The sequence below is a fragment of the Ptychodera flava genome, chromosome 12, assembly GCF_041260155.1.
Source record: "Ptychodera flava strain L36383 chromosome 12, AS_Pfla_20210202, whole genome shotgun sequence".
Classification (NCBI taxonomy): domain Eukaryota; kingdom Metazoa; phylum Hemichordata; class Enteropneusta; family Ptychoderidae; genus Ptychodera; species Ptychodera flava.
In genome coordinates this window covers 34,164,539-34,190,786 of record NC_091939.1, presented here as the reverse complement: position 1 = coordinate 34,190,786, position 26,248 = coordinate 34,164,539, and the positions used below count along the sequence as shown (strand labels likewise).

The window sequence follows — 26,248 nt, the reverse complement described above, 5'->3', positions numbered from 1 at the left end:
GGAGACACGTTCCATCAAGGATTTGATGCAAGATATACACAGTTGACTCTGCATGATATTTTCTTTCGAATTCTATTTATTGATATGAATACATCCAGACATACACAATAATAACACAGAATTCTATGCGATGCTCTCCTTTATCGACTCTAACAATTCATTGCACTACTATCGTGATCCCTTCCGACGGATATGCCAGCCTCGTTCGCGGTGTGAAAGTTCAACATCTATCAAGCATTATTCGGGGTAGCTTCAAGGCACATACTGGCTGTCAACTTCCTATTTCATGCTTAAAACATGCGTTTCACATTGTGTCCGTGTAAACCTAATGGCAAGCAAACGAGCCAGGGGTCAGTAAGCACTCGTTGTCCCGGCTGCTAATCCAAAGCGGTTCGCCCAAGTTCATCGATTTCATCGGTATCTTTCAGTGACCATCGGGGAACGAAAACAAAATAAAATTTACAGCTACAAGCACGAACATGGTGACGGCGTGAAGAGAGTATTTTGTACTTCCGGTGATATATTGACATATTGCAAATTTAATCCGTGATAGCAAAACCTTACGGTGACCCCCATGCGCTTCAACTTGGTAAAAGGTGAATTATATGACGTCACGGTATTCTACTTTGATAACTGGTATCAGTTTGGATAAACTCGCTGGTCCACGTCACTAGGGCTTCAGGTTGTGACGTCATCCACGGAAAAATCGCTGCACCAGCTCTCCGTTCTTGCACTCTTTAGGCCCAAGTGTCTCTTTCTGAGGACCAAAATTTCGAGGGAAAAGAAAAACGTTTGTGTCCTGTACTTCAACATAAACATGCTGTAAAATAGAGCATTTACATATAGAGGGCGATTCGAGATTCATGGATATTCTCTATATCCTCCGAATAGGCATACAGAAACAAGAGTCGTTGATAAATTTTGCATAATCACGCTCTAGCATTAGATTGACCAGACATATAAAAATACACAGACTACACTTACAGACACAAGCTAACAATATTTATACATACGTATTTATATACAAACAAACATGCATACATACATACATACATGCATGCATGCATGCATACATACATACATACATACATACATACATACATACATACATACGCCTTCATATTTTTCAACTGGCGTCTGTATTTTAGCACATACACATGAATTCTATATTGTAACCACTGAAGGGAAACTATTACCGTTGACAGCCTCAGGAGCGTTGGAATTTCTAGGACTTTGATGGATGGGTGATTCTTGAATTCGTTATTGGGGTCATTCCAGCTGAAACCCATCGAAACAAATTGAGAACTGGTTATTTGTAAAGAACTCTGGGGAGATATGGCATCTATGACGTGTATGAAACATGGCAGATGTAATAGAAAATATGATTTGACTTTCAGGAATTATGACTAGTTATGAATATTGATAAGTGAATGATATGACATCATATGATGTAGGAACGTTTGATTATGAAAACGGATAAGGTCAAGGCTGATGTACAAGTATACCGTTGGGAACTTGTACTTCTTTCCAGGAATATCATTTTCATTTTACCATATTCACTTAATTTGCAACAGCAACGCCTCTGGAATTACTTCTACGTTCATCAAGCAAACTTCACAACACAAGGTGTTTGTTTGAAAATTGTCACACCCCTTCAGAGCTCCGAAAACCTATATGTTTTTCCGTGCCCAGGTAACTGCCGAGACGGTTAAAAATCGTTTGAAATGAGCAGACACAGAAAAAAAACTCGATTTTTGTGGTAGATATCAACAAAACAAGAGAAAAAACATCATCCGTGCCTACCCAGCTTCATCTCCAACGATGCAAAGGATGAAGATAGAACCTTCAGGAACGTTTTCTAAACCTTTCTCGATATTTGGGTCAGCTGAAATTGTGGAAAGAAGATAAAACAGTTATTATTAGTGGTTTTATTTTACAGTTTTCTGTGATTTTATGACTAATACGCACTTCTTCGAAGCCATGAGAGGAATGACAGGCAGGGTTGTGACTGTGATATCAGTGAGGCCTACGTGACGGAGGGACCTGCACCAGTGTGTCGCTTTTTGACACGACATGTCGTCCTGCAAGCGCATTCGTGTACACTATACAGCACATGCGTTGATGGCGCCCTCATTGCACTGTCTATGAAAACGATCATGTCTGGAAAATATCGCTCCAGTGCATAGACCTTCCTGTAAAAACTGCCCTGACATGACATCAATTGTACATACAGTGTAGTTTGGCCATCCTTTTGTTTTAAGAAAGTATAGTCGTTTACTAAATGAGCATGGTCTCATAAACATGACTATATAACAATTTGTCATGTTCTATTGACAACACAACGGAAATCACCCACAAATGTAGACATTAACATTGCTTTCATAAACTATGAGTCTGTCTCTGCTCCTTGCGCTGAAAATATTGTCATGATTTTGATACTTTGGCTTGTCATGTCAATAATGACAAGATAAGGGAAAGTGATCGTTGGTTGAAGTTTCATCGAAATTGTTTGTATTCGAGAAATTTAGATCTTTTTCGGCTATCGATTGACGATACGTGTGTCATATTTAACATGAAGTAATCGATGACTTTCCTAGTTTACCTCCGCTGATTGGGTTACGAAAAGCGTCGACTTCCGTGATTAAACAAACGATCCTACGTTGATGACGTAGCAAAGCAATAAAAGATCAAAACGTCCCGTATTTGATACTCTGAGAGGCCTGAAAATCTCATGCGTCTAGATTCTTCGTGTTACATGTAAATACACATTGCAGTGTAAAATCATTACAGCAGCAATGCTCACAGTATTGGGTTCAATAGCTACTTCCCAGTTTGCTGTAAATCTCACGGTCTTTGATCCAGAGTGACGTCAATCTGTGAGAACTACATTCATCTCTCCGGATAGAAGATCCGTTCTAGCATTTAAGAATTATATTTTCAAGAAGGGTGAACTATTGTGGGAAATGGGTCAAGCAAATATCGCCTTTTTAACTGAGTCTAGTCGTTCTTGGAGAGCTCGCCTACCGTCGATTAATTATTGTTCGTTCCGTTCCTTAATTTTTTAACGCTCATGTAGGCCAATCCCGTCTTAGTGAGTGTCTCGACCATAAGGGGATACACCTCCAATCCCAATAATTGCGTCAGGCCTTCCTACACTCCTAATATACACTTTCCGGATGAAGTTCTACCTTACTATTATAAAATCACGGGCGGAATTCTTCTAAAGGGAACCTAAAGGAGGCTGCGTGATGAGCATGTAATTATGCGCAGTGAGTGTATACTTTCAGACGCTGCCATATTTGAGAATCATTATTATTTGCACGGTCACGCGACTCGACTGTGCCCTAGCACCATGTTTGTCTGAACGAACACCTTAAACATTTAAAAGTAGAAAAAAGAATCATTATAAACCTGTAGTAAGGAAACTCGTGTCGGTAAAGTTGCCTGCTCACAGATATATCAAAACATTGAAAATTTCACGGGATTCCATGCATGTGATCGAACAAATACGGTGACAAGCCAATGTCGCAAGCAACGAACGATAGTCTGCGACTGGCTTCGCCTGAGAATCCAAGCTCCACTCAGCCTATGGTTTAAATTTCACGAGCGGAATCGACCAACTATCCAATTTAAAGTTTTCCTGAAATTAAAAGCAAACCAACGAGATCGGGGTAGGCGCTTAATTCGCATGCGACGACTGACATGCATGGCGCGAAGAATGCAAACGATCAACACCAAAATGAGAGTACGTGATATATGTACAGATGAATAGTGTCTGTTCGTGATCATAGCTTTTGTTGCCAGACATACATATGCAAAGTCGCTTATTTCTTGTCGTCTGAAAGGATAACTGAAAAAAGACCGAAACGTGAGTAGAAAGAGAAAAAATAGAACAGCCGTGTAGTGATCACTCTCAGTGTTAATGACGTCATGTAATTACTTTTGTTTAACGAACCTGTGAACTGGTTTTCACGAACATCCTGTATGAAACAAAACCGACCCGGCCTTTGGTCATAATATGAGGCTACATAATAATATTTCAAGGTAAAGTAAAGATCCTTATTGTCAAATATTTGTAAAATATTTCAATGACAACTGCATTTGTTTACGAACAATGTGAATTTAATACCGACGGGAGGATAATCTTTATCCGGGCTGTCAATAAGGTTTTTCTTCAATACAGAAATGTCGCCACAGGTTGTCATAGAAACCTGTAACATTAATGCACAAGCAAATGCTCAATGGGACAATGTCCTGTTATGGCTACATCGTCAGAAAAGCATGCCGGAACAACATCGATCGTTTGAAAATGAGCTATGCATTGTGTTCGGAAATACATCCCACGTTATAGCTGGCATGGCCAGCACTCTCGCTGATTTAGGCACGCCTAGTAAACCTTTCTTATCTCAGAAGGGATCAATCTTCAAAACCACGTATAAATCACAATTCCTCACATTATTTGTAATACCTGTTGTCCTTTCGCCAGGTTAGGCCTGCTGCGCTAATACTTGTCTTAAACCAAGTCCTTATTTTCCACGTTTTGAATCATCGTATTTAGGCCTATATTTTGTTGTCGAACGAGGCTGCGTATCTGTCGTCGTTCGAGTCCGTTTGCTTCCTCTTTTCGCAAAATCTGATATGTATCATGATAAACTATATCCTAGTAATTGTTGACAGATATAGAAACATGTACAGTTTGCCTTGGTAGGTATGTTCATATGTGTGCTGACTTTGAACGCAAACAGCAGATAACTCGACCACCTTTCTACAATTGATAATTTAAGTCGTTAATAAATGTGTTGGAGCAATGTTTCATACAAATGTGTCCAATACGTATACACGGGTAACTGTCTCTACATTCATTTACAGGTATGAACTGCGCGCCGAGAAAAAGAAACCGGAATTATTCATCATACAGATTGGAGATGTAAATTGTCGTTTTACACCGACACAATGGCTGCTTCCCTTTATATGACCTTTTAATGGAGGTCATCGACGCAGACGGCTGAACAAACTGGCCGATTTGAGTCATTTTTAGACCGTACGCGCGAATCACATATTTTGTGGAATTAAAATGAAACCTATTTTGTTTTTAAAAAAGCAAAAGATGGCTCTCGGATTCTACATCTTTGCACATTAGATGTCATCGCCGTAAACAACACTCGCATTTCACCGATCACACCTTTATGATTAAATGCCAATGGGCGTGGGTCACAAATAAGCAATTGAATCGTAGAAAATTCCTTTCGTCGAGCGACCTGGATGGAAAAATTTTACAGCTTTGGGGGATTGAGTGCTAAATATCACGGTTACACCCTCTCTTAATATAAAGAAACCATCATTTGATAAACAGCGATTGTCGGTTAGAATATTCTGGAAAGGGGAGAGAAATATGAAGGCGAGAGGAAAAAAGACAATACATATTACCTACCGTCTCGACAATCATCGCACCAGCTTTCACAGCTTGGTCCTAACGCACCGGTGAAAAATAGGAAGGTGTTTGGATTGGCTTCATGTTCCTTGATGGCTGAATTCAGCTCATCCACGCTTTCCACGAGAACCTGGAAAACACTGGACATTTCTGTCGAGAGCAGTAATAATCACCTTCCGGGAACACAGGCGATCAGAGTGAATGCGAGGTTTGCAAGTGACGGTGCTCGCGCTACGTTGATTTACTGACTGTGATGCACTGAGAGCGCTGTGTGCGCGGTCCCGCCGGGCATACGTGTATTCACCACAGACCGCTCGACGTCGTTAGCTGCTTCCCCAGTCTCTCAGCCCCGATGAATGTTCGCACAGTCAGTACGGCTGTGAAAACAACCCCCGCTGAAATGTCAGCCCACCTTGTTTTCTAAGGAGGCACTACGTGTGACGATGAAAGGACTTACGCGGATTCGCTCTGTTTGGAGATATATAGTGTTCCGACGCACCTTCGGGTCAAACCTTCACTAACGACTCATGAGCCAATACAAAATGGTTTGTGTTATTTACAACACGGAAAAACAAACCGCTGATGGCAAGTCATCGCTGGCTTAAAATCGTCCACGGCAATGGGAATGTCTCAAGGCTGTGCAGAATTTTAACAATAGCATATAATTGAGAAAATAGCGTATAGACAAAAGGCGATGCTTTATCAATGTACAATGCAGTGACATTTAATAGCGCAAGAAGAGCGTCTAGACCTGTGATCTACAGTAACCTTTCACCTGCCCTATACTTTCAGAACAGCATTCACTGCAAACCAAAGGTGCACGAGACACTTTTTTCGATCGAAACAGTTTATTCAACATGTGGGAGAGTTTTGACTACACTCGAAATATAACATAAGAGTATGCACCAAGTATTTTATTAAAGGCTATGCAACAATCAATCAGAATATTTTTGTGTTGAACGTGGAGTATCATGCAAAATTAGCAAATTCACGAGAAACGCGACCGAGTTCTCAAAACTAATTTCCAGCCAGTACTAGTATTTACGTACGTAAGTTTACGTGGTTAAATTGACAATGATTATCTGATTATTATTATGATTATATTTGCAGTATGATTGAGATTATAAAATAGCTCGACATATAGACACGATACAGCGAGATATACTAGGTACACTCACACACACAGACATATATATAAGTTGACAGATGTCCTCGTGGGAAATTACAGTGCTCGATGTTCAGTCGGGTGTTGTTTTGTAGCTTTTCCTCAAAGTAATCCAAAGAAAACAGACAAAAATCGGTAATTCAAGTTATTTTTTAGGGTTATAAAGAGTTCAGAAGTTAGACCCGATGTAGTCCGGGTTGCTGGACACACATTTTTCCTTGGTCTAATGAGATGATTTTATCAAGGAATTTACAAATATTCGTAGGTTATTTTTTACATAAAAGACTGCTCTTCTTTTATTCGCAGTAGCTTTCAATTTTACTTCGCTTTTTGTGATTTTCCATGACGCAAAAGCTACACACTGGCAGTACAGTGTCGCGATTTTCATCGCGGCCGACAAGCAAGTGACTTAATTTACGGTTTCAAAGTCCACTGTACTGGGTCTACATAGTACATCAAGGCAACTACACGTTTAGAGAAAGTTGATGAAGTGTTATTGGCATTCCGAAACCACTAACATGATTGGAACTGATTTGGGAGAATAGGATATGGTAGTTATGTTGGTTTCCGATCAGCAAATTTAAGGTCATCTACTTTTCTTTTTTGCAATTCACTTGTTTTTTAGTGTAATTTGTAATATTGCAACTTTCTGCTATAGGGCACCTAACATTTTAGATAAATTTTAACAATTAAAAGATCCTTTTCTCCCAAATTAGTTTTGGGAGGATAGGATCTTTTTATTGTTATGATAAAACACTATGCTTTGTCACAGTAGTCTAATTTCACCGTGCTTTTGACGGAAAACTGGTTTAACAGGTGATTGAATCAAAATGTAGAGATATAAATACCTTACTGTTTGAGTTCTTTCTGCGCATGTCTCATCACCGACTTATTAGCATTTCGTCATAGTAACATTATCAGTAAGGAAGCAATCCGTTCCTTTGATAGAAAATCAGATGACAAAAAACGTGCGGAGATGTGCATCCGGGTTTCCTTCAGTCTTTCTAGTATCAGTATTAATTTAATCGATTTTAGTTGTCATTCGAAAAGAGAAAATACTTTCAGCTGAGGTTTATTTGCAAAACAGGTCTAGTTAAAGATCAAAAACGTCAGAGATGACACTTTTCTACATCAATGCATGACATATGTGTGATATCATGGAACACTTCTTCAAAATAACGACTGACTATTACCGCTGACACGAAGCAGATCATGCAGTCTTGTCCGCAAGTCCCTCCCCCCTGCCCTCCTCCCGCGGAAGAATTGGTAAACTCATATGCATATGTTTGACTTTCTCTGATATCCTGAAAGTACCATGCTACATCTCTACTGGCACGTTTTCCCTCGGGTGTGACGCGAGCTTGTCGGCTTTTTCTGGAGATAATCGATATGTTTCCGCAGGCAATGGGCTTTCTTTTCTCGCACTTAGAATAACGCGAGATAAAACGTGATCAATTAAAGCAGCAGTGTCATTACAAAACCGTAATCTGTTTTCTTTCTTTCACTAATAAGGCGCCAAGGAGATTCTACGCTGGCGGTGGGTTGGCCACTGGCGCTGTAACGTACCAATGCGCGCCTGCTCTCGGAAATTTGTACTATAGGCTGCATTCATAAACAGTGGGATGGATTGGTGGGGGGGGGGGGGATCGCGATTGAAAACTTAATTCATTTTAATTCCCCTAAATACCACATTGGAAATAAGTTTTTAACTTTTGTGTTATCCAAGCACTTAAGTGTTTGTCTTTGTTCTTGTTTTTTTATGTTTTTCTTCAGTGCTAAATAAATCAAATCAAATCAAAACATTTCAAACCCCACCCTCTTTATGATAAAAATAATCACATCTCCCTATACTATTTGGCCAAACATAAATTATGCCAACAATGTTAAACTAAAATTTTGACATCTTTTTTGAAGTAGTTTTTTTTCTATTTGTGTAAACTCTAATCTCTTGTTTTACACCCTATCATGTTGAAATATTGCCAAAACAGCCTGGGTAAGTGTGCTGTGCCCTTGTACCACTGACTGTAGCAATTAAATATTACATGCTTGAGGTTGTCATGAATTATTGAAGTACTTCAAGCACAACTATTCAATGATCAGAACACTGTCCATATTTTCCAAGGGGATTCAAATTTGAACAATTAAACTTTACTCAGAAGAAAGGAAACAAAATATTAACAAGAGCAAAATGCTTTTGTGGAAAAAATACAACACCGTATTATTGGACCTCTGCATATAAAATTGCCGATTAGTCTTTAAAGTTAGATGGAATATGATATTGAAAGGATTTTGAAGCCAACAAAGACGTCACAACTGGGTTTCTGCCAAAAGGGCACCCTTGATATGATTTTAATGTTGGGGGTCTTAATTTCAGCAAAAACAGTAAGCCATACCACCACCCCATTATTATATCATCACTGTTGTTATTATTGCATTTGATGTCACAGTTATGAAACAAAACAATAAGATCCAGTACATGAAGTGTCCCTGAGGCACTAATGGGTAAAGTATGATCTGTTGTGTAGGTCAATCTGAGGAAAATATAGGGGAATTTAAAAAATTCCTTAAACAGATCCCTTTTAATAAATTTAAACCAATTTAGTAGAAACAGGTAACTTTGTAACCATGTTAAAATTGGTGTTACAAGAGCATATCACTTCAAAGTGCCGAATGAAAACAATGTCTTTGGGAGGATGAGCCATTACTTAAACTGGCCACTGAGGGCGCTTGCTTTTTGTGCTCAGAGCCAAATAAAGGGTTAGTCAGACCATGAAAGACAGTGGATGAAAGCCTGAGCTTTATCCTTTTATTAAATTACATAATCAAAAGTTATGATGAGTCATTTACTACATCATAATAGAAAGAAAATACAATGTGATTCACTCACCATCATACATTACGTCAGAACTGTGCTACATTTTATTAAACATACCACAACACATTCAGCATGTAAAATTCATCAGTAACAGTTGACTAACCAAGCACCAAAATGTCACAGTGCAATCAAAGATCAAAGTTGTATTTTCGTTACAGGTGTTCCTTTATGACATAATGAAAGACATTCAATTTCAAACACCCTGATTGTATGCATGACACAAAACAGTTTATACACAACTGCTGCAGTATCACAGTGTGCTATTTAACATGTTATTCCTCAATACAGGAGTGAAGACACCATATACCTTACATTCCTACATGTCCTAGGTAGCTGAACAGCATCATTACTCTCTCTGTGAAACAAATCTAACAAATTACAGTGAAAATCAAGTGTACTGTACAAAAACAATGGTCACAAAGATTTATTTTCACAATACACAAAGATGAAAAGAATAACAGACTATCCAAAGTGTTGTAACATCTGCTGGGCTGAGAAACAAAATAAAAATATGAGGGACGCTTTGGTGAATTTCTACTTTGTTTCTTCGATGACAAATAATATAGTTTGAACAAGTAATGTATGAATACACTGTTCTGACAAGAATTGCTTTTGAAAATCATCATTGTCACCATTGGTTTTGCATTGTCTACTTGATTATGACATTGACGTGAGGAGATCTGATTGTGCCTCCTAACATCACAAGTATTCTTTAGTTTTATTTTTAAAATGTTTTGCAAATTTCATTTGACATTCAGAAACTAGCTGTTTAACAAAGGATAAAAATCCAGGTCCTTACAATATAAATGATATGACAGTGAAAGTTACAAACCACAGCTCAGATGATATAAATAAAAGCCATCTTTCAATCTAGCCTATTTAAAAGCTACTTCCCCACTATGTACATTCAATTCTGGTTTCATGTTGTTTTTTTTAGAAAATAATTCAAAAGATTTTTGAAAATACGATCTAGCAACTATATTTCACTCACTGAACAATAAATTGACCATTCCACCATTGATTATTATTTCCTACTTAGGTCTGACATTGACGGAGAAAACAGCAGCATAAAAACCAGAGTTTTGTATTGAAACAAGTCACTGTGACAGAAAGACGTCACATGATTTAACATCAGGATAAAACTGCCATGTGTTCACACCGTGTTGGTTATTCTTGGTCTGTGAGAGACCTAATTTATTTCATTCTGCTGAATAAAACATGTTTTGTCATTGTTCATCCAACTAACAGCTCTAATTCTCAACCAACATGTGGCACACAACTATCCACGATTTCTATCCCATGTAAGAATCTGCACTATCATATAAATACCTTTAAGCGCTTCAGTCAGCAGAATAAAGCTACTGAATTTTATCCATCTTCGTAACAGAATCTAAATTACTGGAATGTCATCTTTAGACGGCATCCCATGAAAGAGTAGCATTAACTGTTGTATTAAGTGAATTATTTCATTTTGACAGTCAATATTTGCTGAGAAACATGAAATTACAAATTGAAATTCACGATTCTTAAATCCCTGAAAACACATCAAGCAAAAGGAAACGAACAGTATTTCTTACTTGTGCTATGTGGCGGATTCAAAGCTTATAAGATTTGTTTAAATTTAACTCTTACAAAGGAGTACCAATTAATGTGAGCAAATCAATAACTTGTCTAAAATACATTATATTTTTATAACATACAGTACATCTTTCAAAAATTGAAAGTAACCATTTGTCAGGTGCAAAAAAATACAATTACTGAATAAACAAAAGCTTATCAGAATAAGGCAACACTTTGTTTAACCTAAATTTTTGGACTGTTAAATTGCCTGTTCTTGTCCATGATGATGGCGATATGATATTGTTCAAATGCATAAACAAAGTTCAAATGTGTAAATAATATTCTAGAATTTTATGGCTACAATGCATGATCCAGACAGTAAACCAATGTGCCCTGCATTCTTGTTTGCTATCAGTGCAATTTCATTTGATAACCTGAACAGGTAGCAAAACATGTTTCTAAGGTGGTATGTGCCTCTAAAGTGAAAGACTTCAAATTTTTGGTTCATCTTTCCTATGTGACACTTGTAACTATTCTCTTTCAAAATCCAGTAAAAATAATCAGGGTCCATATGCAAATTTTGGTAATGAAGAAACAATTTACTAAATATTTACCGATATTTGAAATTCAAAATAGCCACCATCCCTGTGTTAACTCCATGGGGAAACAACATTTTTGATTTGCCCAAAACTAAAACATTTAAAACTTTCCTTACTCCAAGAGTTTCAGTTGAGCCCCCACACGTGTTAGACCAACAACAAAAGCATTGTAAAAGTTAGAGAGTCAGGACACCTGTCCCAAAAGCACATTCTACTATAGTGGAGAGAGATGCCCAATACTACTATAATTCACACAAGTATATAGCCTCGTAATGTCACGTTCGAACGCACGACGACCTTATTAGCATATCAGTAGAAGTCAAAGTTCGCTGCTGAAGTGAAAATTTTGAGTACTCCTTGGAAAATCAGCCGAATTACATACATAAACAAACCAGAAAGTTTGTTCACAACAGAAGTTAGGGAATGAGGAATAATCAGAGTTCAGGCAGGTATAGGTCATTTTATTGAATGACACTCACTTTGGTTTATTTTGCCGATCAAAGATCCAATACATGTGGTGCCGTCGTAATAGACCCACTTTCGCTCACAGTTGGCCCACAGCTATCCGTGGCAGGGTTGACCTTTGACCCGCATAGCGACCACGCTACCCCGCCAACAGATAGCTGCGTTTACACAGCTAGCTTGGAGTCTGTTTACATATGAGTACTGTTGTTAAGGCTCAACCAGCTAAGTGAAGCGTTACGGAAAGTAGGTAATCGTGGCGCATGAGTCACAGGTGAAAGCTACAAGATCAATAATTAGTAAGTCCTGAACCAAAGCTTCTGCATTTTTGGAACACTGTGTTTGAAGTAATAGGTTTTTCAAGAGAATCAACCGCATGGCTATTGAGGGCGCTCTTCATGGTTGCTCAATATTATATGATCCCCTATGTTCACACTGTCAGATATTTCTGTCGAGTATGGAGTGCTGAAAGACTTGGATAGAAATCTCTAGAGTCAATAGGAATGGATCTGCCTCTTGAGAATTTGGAACTAAGAATAGGAAAATGGCGATGGCATAGGTGTGTAACCACCTGTAGGATATGGTGCACTACCACTTGTACTTGTAGCAGCACCACTGGGGGCACTAGTGCTGGCACTGGCACCTGGTGTATATGGTGTGTATGTCTGAGCTGAGGGCTGATACACATGTTGCTGGGTCTGTCTCTTGTTCCGGATCTCTGCCATCTTTTCAGCCTTGATTCTGCGGATATGTGCTTCCTTCCTCTTCGCTATGTATTGCTCAAGGAAAATCAGTGATGATAGGTCGCCCTCAAGGAAATGGTCAGCAATCCTCTGCAAAATTGATGTTAGATTATGGTTACTCACTGTACCGTTATTTTCAAAGAGCTGCCTTTGTCTAAAACAAAATAAAAATCACTGTGATGACGACCAAAATGAAAAAGTTAACTTTTATCAGCTTTATCTCTGAGGTAATTGACTAAGTATACTCCATTTCACAGGAGAACAAAGAACTAAAACCACATAAACAGTGAATGTCAACAACCACTGATGTGAGAACCAGGAATTGACGACTGCTTCCATGCAGTTTAATCTACTGACATTACTGATCCTATGTACATATGAAATATTATTAAAACATTTGAATAAATTTACTGATAAGAAAGAATACAGACATCAGGGATCTCATTTACATATTGAACAATTATCAAAAATTTGCATGTACATTGCAGCACAGATCAAAAAGTCACAAAATTATTTGTTTTACCTCAGCCTCATCTTCACTACTTCCAGCTGCAGATCGTAGCATAACAAGAATTGTATCTAGGGAGTTCTGTGCTGCTGCAGCATCTGCAACATTTAAAAACCATGGGTATCTTAATCAGTATATTGACTAATGTTATGGGTACTTTATGCTTCACAAGCACATATCAATTTCAAAATTTCATGTGGGTTACACCCAAGACAAATCTATTAAAAAAAAACAGCTGAAAAAACAGGACATTCACATGCTCACCCACTTCACTTTGACACTTACATTTGAAGGTAAAAGGAATAATTTTGATAGTCAAAGTTTTTTCAGATTGACTGAGCGGTATTCTTTCCTATTGTGCTTGTGTCTATACTGTGCACTCTGTCTAATATGAAAGGAAAAGTAAAGTTTATATAATGCCAACATTTGCATATGATTAAAGAAACTAATGGCATAAGCAGTAAAATGTTAGTACTGAGTAAATTATTCTCTTAAGAAAGGTTATTTACCACTCCTAACCTAACTTTGATAACATCTTAATGTTTTCAGTCTATCTGTACATTCTATGTGGGGTGGAAAAGGATAAATCAATTTGCAAGGATAGTTGAGAAGTGAGAAACTCACCTAGCTGTTGTTTGTCTTGTTCAAATTTTTGCCTCTGTTTTGCAGCCTCCATGTGAACACTGGCCAAACGTGCCTTACTGCTTTTAAGTCTTGGCTCTCTGGATAAATTGTGCTCAGCCAGACTCCGATTGGTGGCTAGAAGGGTTTCCCTCTGCAGCTGGACTGACCTTACCTGCCATTGCAACAATGTTAATGTTGACAAAGAAACAGTACCAATAATTCAATTTGTTGTCACAACAAGGGGCATCATTCAATCAATGAAAATGGCAGACCTTGACAAATCTCCCCTGAATATTTGTAGCCATTCAAAAGGATGCCTACCATGTACAAAGCTTGCAAGATGACGATAACTACCTGATAAATACGTACTTCTTTGAATTCATAAGCACAGGGTAAATTATGCTGTGAATGTTGGTAATTATTATACAGACATAATGAATACCAGTAATACTTGTAACCTAACACTTACTGGTGTGGCTAGTTATGCTAATAGTGATATGGGTAGGATCTAACAATACAGTGCGCAGTGCATTTGCTCAGATTTGCATGACTTTGTAACAGATTCTATGGTTTTGGAACCCTAGCACCGCAATGTATCAAAATAACCATCATTGGATGTAACAATTCCAAACAAATCACTAATGCTGCGAAAGTTTTAGCCATACCTACCTCATCATTTTCTTTGACCCAGTCATTCAGCGTAGCATCATTTTGTAGAATATTTTGCAACTGTTCAACATTCATGTCATAGAGGGATGGAAACTGTGATGTTTCCTTTCTTGAACCTGCACGATACATATTGCACTGTGTGTATTTCTCTGTATTTCACTGAAATTACTGAAATAAGAGCAAAACCTTGGTTAGACAAGTCACACTTTTTTCACTTTGATAGAATCTCCATTTCGTTCATATGTATCAATTCCCTGGAACTGTGAGTGAGTAGTAATGAATGGGTGATTTCAAGAAGGAAATAAGATGGCACTGATTTAGCTTGATATAGCTTTGCAGTGTATGAGAATGTGCCCAGATATTATCACTATGATTATTTGTTCTAAACTCATGTAGTAACAAGCACCCATCCCTTTACTGAATTACCTAGATCCAAGATAAGCTTTATGGCAATACCCCCACCCCTGGCATGAAGTGTCTGCAGATGCCTGAAACGAAAAACCATGTTGCCATCAATTTACAAAGCCCAACATGGCAATGGCAGATTGTTAATTATGATTTCCTTGCATAGAAACAGAAAAGTGGGCTTTGTATCAATTTACAAGCGCAGTTGAACACATTTTGTACATAGATGAGGTAGGTCCGCTCAAAAACGAAGATAAACACAAATTTTGAATTCAAAATGAGCTGTTTTCAGCAGGAAAACCTTCTTCCACAAAACTGATGTGAGTCAGCAGTTCAGCCTACTGCTGCGGTTCCGTAGCCCTGCCACTGTCTGGCTGGATGTGTTGACTCCCCACACAACCAGCCAGGGAGCGGCAGGGCTATTGCAGTCAGCATTGATGTGGTGGGAAAGGTAACCTATAACATACAGCCCTGTCACTATCCCAGGGATAATCTTATGGCTAAATTCACGTACTTCATCAGTCTTCATCTACTCTATATTATTTGGGATCTGACTGGTGCTGCTCCCAGTAACAGTATGGAATGACACATAAACATAGATTCGATATGACGACAATATTTTGTGCAATGTTTAGTTTTGTTCTACTGCACTTTCCAAACTGTTGTTATGCAATAAAGTGTGTGTTAAAGTGTTGATATTCACAGAGTTCGATCTACGCCCGCGATTCAAGGAGGTAGGAAGGGTCACTACCTGCATAATCTGACCTAAACTGGCCAACAATTTAAACTAGGCATACGTGAACCATGTAGGTAGAAGCTGCTTTCTCTGTGCGTGAACGCAACAGTGACAGCAAATTGAAAGGGAGTCGCTAGCACCGGTATGTTGTTGTCGTTTGAACTTATATCCCTGCGTTGATTTGTCGCAGCATCGTCTAAGGAAAAAGACGTAGAGTTAAAAAAAAAAAAAATTAAGGTGGTCTGTCCAACTCTCCCTTTCCGTTCTTCAGCAGAACTGCACGCTTGGTGTGGATTGTATATAGGTACTCCCTACTCCATAATTCGATGAAATGTGTATAATTTAAAAGGTTGTTCGCATCCGGGTGTCTTGTAAAGTCTAAGATTATCTGTGTAAAAAGTTCGGGGTTGAGTACTGTTATCCTGTATGTTGACTGTGGAATGATTTCTTGGAGCTTGGTCTGGTATTTCAACCTTACATCTGTAAGAGCGCAACGTTTACATCACGGTCGCTCACGAACCTTTGCCGCCCGTTCTCAGACATATGGTAGAGTTGTCGGGTTGTCTGTATGTCGATGACCCCGCAGAATGCGAAGGGCTACTTCTGCTACGTCTCGTGCGACCACACGTCTCTGAGTCATCCCCAATGTCAGAATCGTTGTAAATGTCATGGCGTCTGTACTGTACTGTGCACGACGTAAGACAAGTGTACAAATCTCGTTCTAAACTAGAAGTTAAAACGCTGATCTTTAAAAAAGGTACTCACAAGTCAAACAAGTATAACCCTGTATCCTCTCCTCCGTAGTTTAAAATCAATACCTGGTTAACGTTTTCACTTTACAGAAGCATCGCACATCCTAGTCATGTCCGCCAATATTTTGTTCGTTTACTTCACCCTGCTACGTCGTGTGAGGGCGATACTGAATTTGCCACGAACGGTACGGTGAGTGCAAAGGTCACTCTGCATTTTGGCTTCATGGAGTGCGTGTACGCGTGTTGAAAAGGAAGGTGATATCCTGTCAATTGCGTGATTTTGTTATAAACCTCTGAAAGGTACGTGAAAATTATGTTGCTTCCAAGTATATGCGACTACAGGTGCTCGGCCCACTCTATGTACAGACATGGATGTTATGCCTGCAGCCTGGTCTGTGATGTGCGATCCGCTATGTACTTGGGAGATGTTGGGTGGTTGGCAACGGTTGTCCACCTTTGACAAGGTCCGCCCATCTTCCCCTCACGCAAAATCGCCGGGGATGATAAAAAAGTATGGGACCACAGACCCTTGAGGGAAACACACACCCTTGAGAAAAGGCAGTGTTGCACTGTTGGACTGGACTGATGGACTTGACTCATGGACTGGGCTCAAACAGTCTAATAATAACGTTATTTCATACAACAGTAACTGCTGTTTTTGTTTTCGTGGTAGTTATAATAGTCGGTAGGAAGTGATGACTTTACCAAAAACATTTTTCAGGCTTGGTATCTTGCATGTGATACAGTATGTTAGCAACGATAGACAAACTCTTGCACAGTGAGATGTATGATATTAGTGATATTGATGTATGGCAACAATATGACAACAAAATACTCCAACAAAATATATTGTTTCCTTGCTCTTGAATCATATTCTGTTCACATTTCATAGCATTTTGCTCTGAGTTACAGGAATTACAAAAAAAGAAGAATACTCCATCTAGAGTGAACTATCTGTGATTTGGAGTGTTTGGCTTTCCCTTGATTACAGATAAATTTGTAGCATCTATGTATTGTTATTGCTACCTTTTCATTTAATGAGTTAATTCAACAATACATGAGATCCTACAAATTAATACGTAATCAAGAGAAAACTAAACATTCCAAATCAGAGATCACTGTCTTCATGTAATTTTCTGTCAACTCTTACATCACTCATGTCTGGCCAACAGTCAGACTCCTCACTATGCAAGAGTATGTCTATCGAGGTAACAATGAGTCAACATACATCATGATCCCGGACTGTGCTTACATGCAAGATACCGAGTCTGAAGATTGGTTTTGGTTTTCATGAATGGAAAACTGCATCAGCATTGGAATGCATTTTTATTACATCGAAATATTGCAATTAAAAAAACTAGGTGAGTCCAGTCCATGAGTCCAGTCCAGGTTTTAGACACTGCCTTGAGAAAATCACAGAAAAGCTGGAAGGTCTACAAGGATCAGTGGTTGAACTAGCCTACCAGACTGCAGCACACTGGGATAACATGCACATATATACTAAGTCTTGGGATGAAACCTCACAATGCAGGACTTGCTCACCTTAGCCTAGGACCTCTCCCCAGCTACAGTACAGAGTGTAGCGTATATCGTAACCAAGGAGAGATCGTAGACCATACCGGTACTTACCCCTAACATGTGTCTAGAATCATTTATACATCAATATTAACTTCAAAAACAGAACCATCAGATTGACAGCAGTGAGATTGATGTATCTCAATCCTTAATCTCAGTCAGAATAAAAGCAAAGTGAACACTGCAAGGATCTCATTTTGTCTTTGATAAATAGATAAATCTCCAGGACATTGTAGTATTACAATGTGCTTACTATTCTTCAAGTTTGATCCAAATCCACCTCCTGATGGCTTCCGGCTGATTTTGGTTTCAAATCGGGATGAATACTTAGATCGTCCGACAAAGCCTGCTGATTGGTGGCCCAACAATCAAAATATCCTCAGTGGTAAGAACATTTTTTCTCCTAGTCAAACAACATTTCTGCCTGAGTACCATTTCAAAACTGGCTCAATGGCATTATTTGAATTTCCTGTTTGTGATCATCTGACATCTGGTTAGAGGTACAAGTCTTTCAAGGCATTTCTAATTTTCTTGGTCACTGTTTGTTTTCCTCTGCCCTTCACCATACCTTCATTACACCATGGAGTTATCAATGATTGGTAGTGAGTTCCATGTAAAGAGTTCTCACTACCCAGTTTGTAGAATAATTTCACCGACAAAAACTACCCTACACTGTTATATCAGAGTAAAAGAAATGTGGAGAGTCATATCTGTTCACCTTGATGGTTTGTATAAAAAATTGAAGTTACAGGCTGCTGAAATGAAAACTATCTTTGGGGGAAATCACAGCGAGACTTCATAAACAGTTGGAAAACTGGGAATTTATTTACTGATACTCCTGGAGCAGAAAAGTTCCATTTTCTATTTGCATTTTCCTGTGTCCAACATTATTAGCATTTACAGAGTCTTGAAATAAGTCTGGTTGTCGCTCATTTTGCGAATTCTGTTGTTTGTGAATATAAGATGAATAGTATGAAATCATAAATTGAGACTACATGAACAGTTTATTGTTTTAATATGTTTTCACTTTTACATTATGGAAATATGCTTCCTTGGCTGCTTTGAGTACATTATTATTTTCATGTGGTTTTATTTATTCTGTACTTGGTACTATTCCAAAGATACATGGTTGAAGCTGATAGCAATGACATTTGAAATACCTTTCTGAAAATATGCTGAAGCACTGAATTGTTGGGAAACTGAATCCTTTATGAATAGAACTCTTGGTAAATGTATCGATGTCACAGTAAAGGAAACGAATGCCAAATAATTTACCAAGTCTAGTGTTGAAATGTCTAGAGGGTAAAAGTTGTACAATTTCCACCTACCTGTCTCATTTCTGTTCCTGCAGGAGTTGATCTACAACAGGGTAAGGAAGGTGGCACATGGCTGGGAATAACTAAAAGTGGTCGCCTAGCAACACTGCTGAACATCTTAGAACCTGAGGTTGATCCCAACGCCAAAGGAAGAGGTAAGAATGACACACACAGCTCTCTTTAAATTTTTCAAGCTTTCAACAGATGATTGATAATTTTGTGTGAATTGGTGAGAGGGAGTAAGGTTGATGGTTCTGTTCTTGTCAAAAAGTCATTATCGTTTTCCGAGTAGTATCGGTGAAGAGGTATTTTCACTTTTCAGCTATTATACATCAAATGAATGGCCTGATGTATAGTGGAATATAGACGAAGAACTTATTTAAATTCACAAAGAAACATTATTTTAAAGTCTCTGTTAATTCTTTCTGTGGCCCTTTGGCTTTAAACCAAAACAAAATAAGGCAACATGACAATTCACTGAATTCCTGTATTGTTTCTATTCGCCATGTGTATTTGTGGTATAAAGAACAATTGGTCAGCTTCCACCAACTGTATCAATGCCAATTTTCATTTTTATCCCATTTTAAGGTGCACTGATATCCAATTTTCTCAAGGGCAATGAAGAGTGTCTTCCATATTTACAAGAAATTTCAAAAGAAGGTGAACTGTACAATGCTTTTAATTTGTTGGTGTTTGATCTTTCAAGGTGAGGACATTATCACACACTGTCGTTTTGTCACCTTGGTGCTATAACAAAGTAAATAACAAAGTTGTCTGAAATGACAGCAAAAGGAAGCTACATCTAAGGGAAAGTTTTCATTCACAGTAGAAAGTTAACTGTACCTTAGGGCTTTGAGGTATATTCAGGAAGGAGTATTGCTGTCTGTAAAATTGTAATCATACTTCAAACCACCATCCACAGATGGAGGGATGGTACTTTTGTTTAAACTAGCCTCCATTTTGGGGCAACATGTTCCTGTGAAGGCCTCTGTGAATGCCACATCTGTGGAATTCCCTTTGACAAAATTTAGAAATACAGACGTAATGTGTAATTATCTGTATTACTTTTGAACTGCTTTTCATAATCTCCTTTCAAATGTGTATTAAAAAGGAATCTTTTGTGATTTTGTTTAAGAATGTAATATTTTCTCTGTGGTGTATGTTTCGTATTCGTATAGGCAAAATTCCCAACAAGCAATTGGTTACTATAGCAACAAGACTGGACTGGAACCTCAGTTGGTAACACCTGGTAAGATTTCGAGAGACAGTTGAAAACCAAAACTAGTCAGAATTGTAAAGAAAATCTGACAGTCACCAAATATTTGTGATATTCCAAATACCAAAATATCAATGGTCATTGAACTAGCACAACTTCCTGTGAATGACTTGATAAATATCTTGAAATTCAACAATGTACAAGAGGCTTTTTCAAAAAATCTTCAGGGGACAGAAATATTATGTTTTGATTTCCAACTCAGGCACACACGGCTTTTGCAATGCTACAATCAGTAAGCCATGGAAGAAATGTGTAGTTGGCCAAGAAAAGTTTGGCAGTGTTGTCAATGGTGCCACCACAGGTGAAAAAGAGAAACTCATGGACGCACTCATAGAAATGATGTCAGATACAACTCCGTAAGTACTTGTACTTCTGTGTTCTTGCTATGTTTTTCCAGCATAAAGAGATAGAGCCATTTTTTTTTGAAATAATTCATGTAATGGACTGATTTGCCCCTGATAAAATGATATGGATAACTCATTTCCAATGAAGTGTTTCATTTTGTATACCTAGAACTATCATGAGATCAGGTGTACTTTAGTAATAGTTACAATGTATGCAAATAACTTGTTTTTGTACATCATATTTTCAATTTTGTTGGTCAGAAAAAGCCACTTGAAAAACTTCAGAATAGTGTTTCATTTGATTAAGAGGTGAACATTTTTTCCATAAAATCAGCTATCCAGACCAATCTATCCATCGTCAGTGTGCAGGAACTCTGTCACCAAAACTTCAACAAGAAAGAAGTGCAATATGTGTCAGGTCACTGGACGAAAATTATGGCTCAAGGTGATTTTTCTAGTCCCTCCACATTACTGTCAACATCCCCTAGTGTCAATGGAACATTCCAAGTAGACCCTGATATTGATCTCGTACACTATCTTCAAAGGGGTGTCAGCGTACATCATGCTAGTCTCGGTAACCCAGACTGCGCTTGGGGCTCTCATCCGGCCACCCTTACTCAGTCTGAGGAAATCCCATTCAAAAATCTCCAAGCAAGATGGCGCATTGTGGACAAAAGTGATGCATCCTTGGAGCAACATTTCTATGATGTAATTATTATGTTTGGAGACAAAGTGACAGAAAATACAGTTTCAAGGTATATTGGAAGTGGCTTACAAAGTCAGTTCTCAGTAATGAGTGTGACGTATGACTTTAATGTCTTTGATCAGTTTTACAGACAAGTATTATACAACTGAGCCAGGATATTAAAGTCATAGTTCACACTCATTACTAAGCTTGGATTTCGAAAGACTGTTCAACACAACCTTGAAGCTATTTTCCATGACACTGTCTCAACACATAATAATTTCATCATAGATAAGTGCTCCCAGGATGAATTGCTCTTGTCACTCATGTGCCATTTTGCTTTGAGATTTTGAATGGGATTTTCCCAGACTGCATAAGGGTGGCCATCAGAGCCCCCAAGTGCAGGCTGGGTAACCAAGACTAAAATGATGCTTCTCAGGCTACTGAACTGTACCCTGGGATAGCTAACCACCCCATGGATAGTGCCTGTGGTCCAGGAAGGTTTTACTTTGGTTTGAACCATTATCTCTCAAGGGATGAAACAATCATAATTTTTGTACATGTTTAGGTATGACGACACTCGACCGTCGGAGCAAAAGGGTGAAGTTATGCCAGACTTTATTTTGAAGCAGCTTGGATCATTTGTTGTAAGGTTACCAAATTATGGAACAAGGTAGTGACTTGCAGCATCTCACCAGGGAGAATAGGTGCCAAATAATCAACTCATCTTCAAAGTTACACCATGCAATTAATATAATGTTTTATGATTAGCAGCTAACGGCAATGGTTGGAATTTCATCATAAGATTCACAGCTTATCACTTGAAAGCTGCTATTGGCTGATGACCTTGACCTTACTTTCATTTTGCTGTTATCTCTCCATGAATGTTTCTTGCTACATGTCTTTGTAAAAAATCAAATTCCAATGCTTTCTGCCTTGATATGTGTCATAACAGATGCTCACAAGCCAAATATAGCAAAAGCAAAACTTTAAGAAGCTACATACAATGCTTTTTCCTCTTGTTTGAGAAACTCTTGAGCTGATCAGTTTGTTTTGAATGAGTTGGTTGTCTGTCATTTATTTTCGTACTCCAAGATTTAATCCCTTCCATGTACATGCACCAATCACCATTTGCACATGCACCAAGCATTCATCTCTCTCCATTCTGTTAACTCAACCAGGAATGTACAACTCTTACTGCAGTTTATAAAGTCTTGACCAATTAAGTGAGTCCATTCTGAATTACAGGGAAGAAAATACTGCAAGAAACATAAGTTCATAAAGAACCGTTCAACCATAGGTTTCTGAGGACTTAGAAAGCCTTAAGATTCTGTGTAGTCTGTGCAGATCTCTTGATGTTCCAAATGTTCAATGTGCAAAGGTTTAACTTTCAGGCAGTAGTATAGCATTGTTAGCATTACTGGTAAATGCTCACTGTGTACCATTTCATTGTTACCTCTTTCATTAAAGCAACATAAACCTTTACTATAGTGATTTGGGAATTCTCTTTTGCTGACAGTCTTGAATTTTTTCCCTCCTTTTAAACAGGACTCACACGATAATCTTGATTGATGCCACGGATGAGGTTACGTACCTTGAGAAAACGTTAGAAGAGCCCATACCAACTGATGAAAAGGATTTGAAATGGATCACAAACAGATACAGTTTCAATTTAGAAATGGAAAATCCAGGTCTTTGATTGGCTGAATTTAGCAGTCAGTCATGTGATTGGCTGTGTGACTGATGATGTCAGAGAGAGTGCTGGTAGAGCTTTAAAAGTTGACAGAGCTTGGAGAGTCTGGTACTCAGCCAGAAAAGTAAAACAAACTTATTATCAAATTCATGTTATATGCTGATTTATAATTTACCGAAGACAAAACACAGGGAATCAAAACTTTCATTACAGAGAAGATGAATTATTTTATAATGATTTGTTATGACCCTTTGTGAACTTTGGGACTTTTAAATTGAATTATGAATATTGTGTACAGGAAATTTATCTGAAATCTCTGCTTTCATATGCAGTGATTGCATATGCAGGTACAAACTATGTCATCAAAAAGTCTGTTTCAAGCAACTTCCCATGACTCACAAAGGGTCTACCAATGCCTGTGTGTCTGCCTTATATTATAGAATTATGTCCATTTCTTTGGGACGCACAATATCTATGTCGGAGCATTCAATTATTTTCCGAAAAGAAAACAGAAATTTGTACATAGAATACACTGGCTGTTGTGCACTCAAAACTTAACAATTAATTTGGTTGAATAATGAATCTATAATGTAACATTTGTCTTTCAAGCTTGAGATTTGTGCAATAACTTGAATCAAATCACACTTGTACTCGTGCCCAAGAAATTTATCAAGCATGTGATGTAGGCCCTCTGTGGCAAGATTATTGTGCTCCTTTTGAAAGTGTCTCCGTAACAAAGCAGCTTTCAGGTGTCATAATAGGACCATAATGAAGAGATTATATCCAGGTGGAACAAACGCCTAAAATGGCTTAACTGAGAATGAACACTCCAGATTGGAACTGTAACAAAGGATTGGATAGACATGGCTGAATTTCCCAGATTGTAGCAGGGAGTGAATCCCATTGCCGAGTCTGTGATCTGTTAACACCAAAATGATAGTGGCAACAACTACTAATTTTAAAAACAGTGTGCTCTCTTTTTCTATTCTTTTTCCAACAAAACTTAACTGTTTTGAGCTACGGGTAATTTTATTGTTTTTACTTCAACACTTCAATTCAGAAAGTCTCTGACAAAGTGTCATACCATACCATTTGTGGCTGACAGTGGAAACAGTTCATCTTGAAAGTACTTCATACTTTTGTAAGAGTTTGTATTTGTCATGTAATAAACAATACAACATAACCTACCAATGATTTTTAGAATTTTATTAGTAGATGAGAATAAAATCAGTGTTGATAGGATTTCACATTGTCATTTGAGTTTCATTTGAGAAAGATTTGAAAGAGTGGATATATTGTGTATGATCAGTGTCTTACAATTGCTTCTTTGGTGTTTTATCGTAAAGTGGGTGACCATGTTAGACCAAGTTGACAGATGGGGAAGGCAGTGGTTGAGATTGCAAGCAGATTGAATCAGAACTAAATCATGTTACACACAATTATATGGAAATCTCTGACAATTAAAGTCATGGATATCACTTTCAAATCTGATTTATACATTCCTGAGAAACATCAAAGTTGACAAACAGAAATTGGTAAATAAAGGAACAAACTTTGATAGCATATCATTTTCCTGAATAGGAATTACAGCATTTAATGAAAGATACCCGGCATGCATCTGCCAATTTGTTTATTGCATATTTCCAAAAGGAGAGCAGGTTTTTCCCATTCCTCATAGATTTGAAGAATGATAAAACAGGTATGAAATATCAGATTCCAAAGGAGTGAAATGCTTTTCCTTTTATGGAGTACACTTCTTTGAATGTGTGAAGGTTTCTTGTTTCCTTGTAGATGGCTACCAAAAGAATAAAGAGTAAGTTACCAGTCATCAATGAACAAGAAGTTAACGATTGTACTGTACCAGTAATACAGAGCAATGGCTTTCAAGTTGGGCTTTGATAATGTGAATTTTCAGCCACCATGGCTCGTTACTTTGATGTCAATTATGTGTTATATAATGAACCATGCATTTGCTCAAATATCTACCAACCAGTGCCACCATAGCGCCCTCTAGAGATATGCATGACAAGATGAGTTGTCGTTGAATCTAGGGTGACCGGGCTCCTGCAGCAGTATGGATCTCTGAGACTGGCTTGCTCCACTGCTACTAGCAACTCGGGACAGTGAAGACCCATGAAATTGAAAAACGAATGCAGCACTCAGAGGCTGCATTGGATCAGGTCACTTCCAAGATATCAATATTAATTGGGGCATTTCATCTGCGTTTTGGTCATCTGTGACCCCATCTTGTGGACCCACTTAATATGGGGCTGGCTATTGAAACCTTTGCAATTGTCACATTGAGAAAACAAGGGTTAACTAACTGTTCCCCTTCGGGGAAAATAATCATGCCTTTGCATTATTCTTGGATAACAGCAATTGTAATCTTGTCTCACAATGTTAGCTTGTTGCATCTTTACATTCTTTTTCATGAAAATGCGGTAAATCACCGCCTTATGGCATGCTGAGGCAGCGGGGTCAACCTATCTCAGAGCACCACCATTGCTTGGAAAGGGGGATTTCTGATCACAAAATGTCAGTGATGCTAAGCTCCAATTTGATCTGAACTGATGACATTTTGGCTGGAGAAATTAGAATATTATTTATGAGTACTTTCTGTTGCATCCAGATGCAACACTTGTAACACTGTGCATTAACTTCACCATCATTCAGTGAAACTTTTCAGTAATTCACCTGATAAATCAAAGTCGAGACACTACTAGTCGAGTGGTTCAACAAAAGCTGTTTTGACCACAAATGAGAAAATAGGCTGATACAATCACACGAGCACAGTGCATCATCAATTGAACAATCAGCATGAAGTCATCCC

The 26,248-nt window shown here is 38.2% G+C and overlaps 3 protein-coding genes across 6 annotated transcripts; 1 reads left to right on the top strand and 2 right to left on the bottom strand.

Annotated features, from left to right (window-relative positions):
• Nucleotides 1-58: 58 nt before the first annotated feature.
• Nucleotides 59-5,970, bottom strand: LOC139145714 (thioredoxin domain-containing protein 17-like). Its single transcript, XM_070717028.1, has 4 exons — nt 5,432-5,970; nt 1,804-1,885; nt 1,197-1,278; nt 59-757 (listed from the first exon to the last, which is right to left on the bottom strand). Exons 1-4 carry the CDS (start codon nt 5,577-5,579, stop codon nt 692-694), a joined length of 378 nt encoding a protein of 125 aa, XP_070573129.1. The 5' UTR covers nt 5,580-5,970; the 3' UTR covers nt 59-691.
• Nucleotides 5,971-9,374: 3,404 nt separating this feature from the next.
• LOC139145713 (vacuolar protein sorting-associated protein 37B-like) lies at nt 9,375-16,695 on the bottom strand. 2 transcript variants are annotated; one of them, XM_070717025.1, is made up of 5 exons: nt 16,543-16,695; nt 14,637-14,804; nt 13,968-14,139; nt 13,359-13,441; nt 9,375-12,925 (listed from the first exon to the last, which is right to left on the bottom strand). In XM_070717025.1, the coding sequence occupies exons 2-5, from the start codon at nt 14,763-14,765 to the stop codon at nt 12,623-12,625; spliced, it is 687 nt and encodes a 228-aa protein (XP_070573126.1). In that variant the 5' UTR covers nt 14,766-14,804; nt 16,543-16,695; the 3' UTR covers nt 9,375-12,622. The 2 variants fall into 2 exon arrangements, with proteins under 2 accessions (XP_070573126.1, XP_070573127.1); XM_070717026.1 differs by having other exon boundaries at nt 15,793-16,684.
• Nucleotides 16,696-16,725: 30 nt separating this feature from the next.
• LOC139145711 (transport and Golgi organization 2 homolog) lies at nt 16,726-24,660 on the top strand. 3 transcript variants are annotated; one of them, XM_070717022.1, is made up of 9 exons: nt 16,726-16,829; nt 18,319-18,489; nt 19,456-19,575; nt 20,009-20,126; nt 20,599-20,669; nt 20,899-21,052; nt 21,375-21,485; nt 22,294-22,398; nt 23,274-24,660. In XM_070717022.1, the coding sequence occupies exons 2-9, from the start codon at nt 18,348-18,350 to the stop codon at nt 23,422-23,424; spliced, it is 972 nt and encodes a 323-aa protein (XP_070573123.1). In that variant the 5' UTR covers nt 16,726-16,829; nt 18,319-18,347; the 3' UTR covers nt 23,425-24,660. The 3 variants fall into 3 exon arrangements, with proteins under 3 accessions (XP_070573123.1, XP_070573125.1, XP_070573124.1); XM_070717024.1 differs by lacking the exon at nt 21,375-21,485; XM_070717023.1 differs by lacking the exon at nt 22,294-22,398.
• The last annotated feature ends 1,588 nt before the right edge of the window (nt 24,661-26,248 follow it).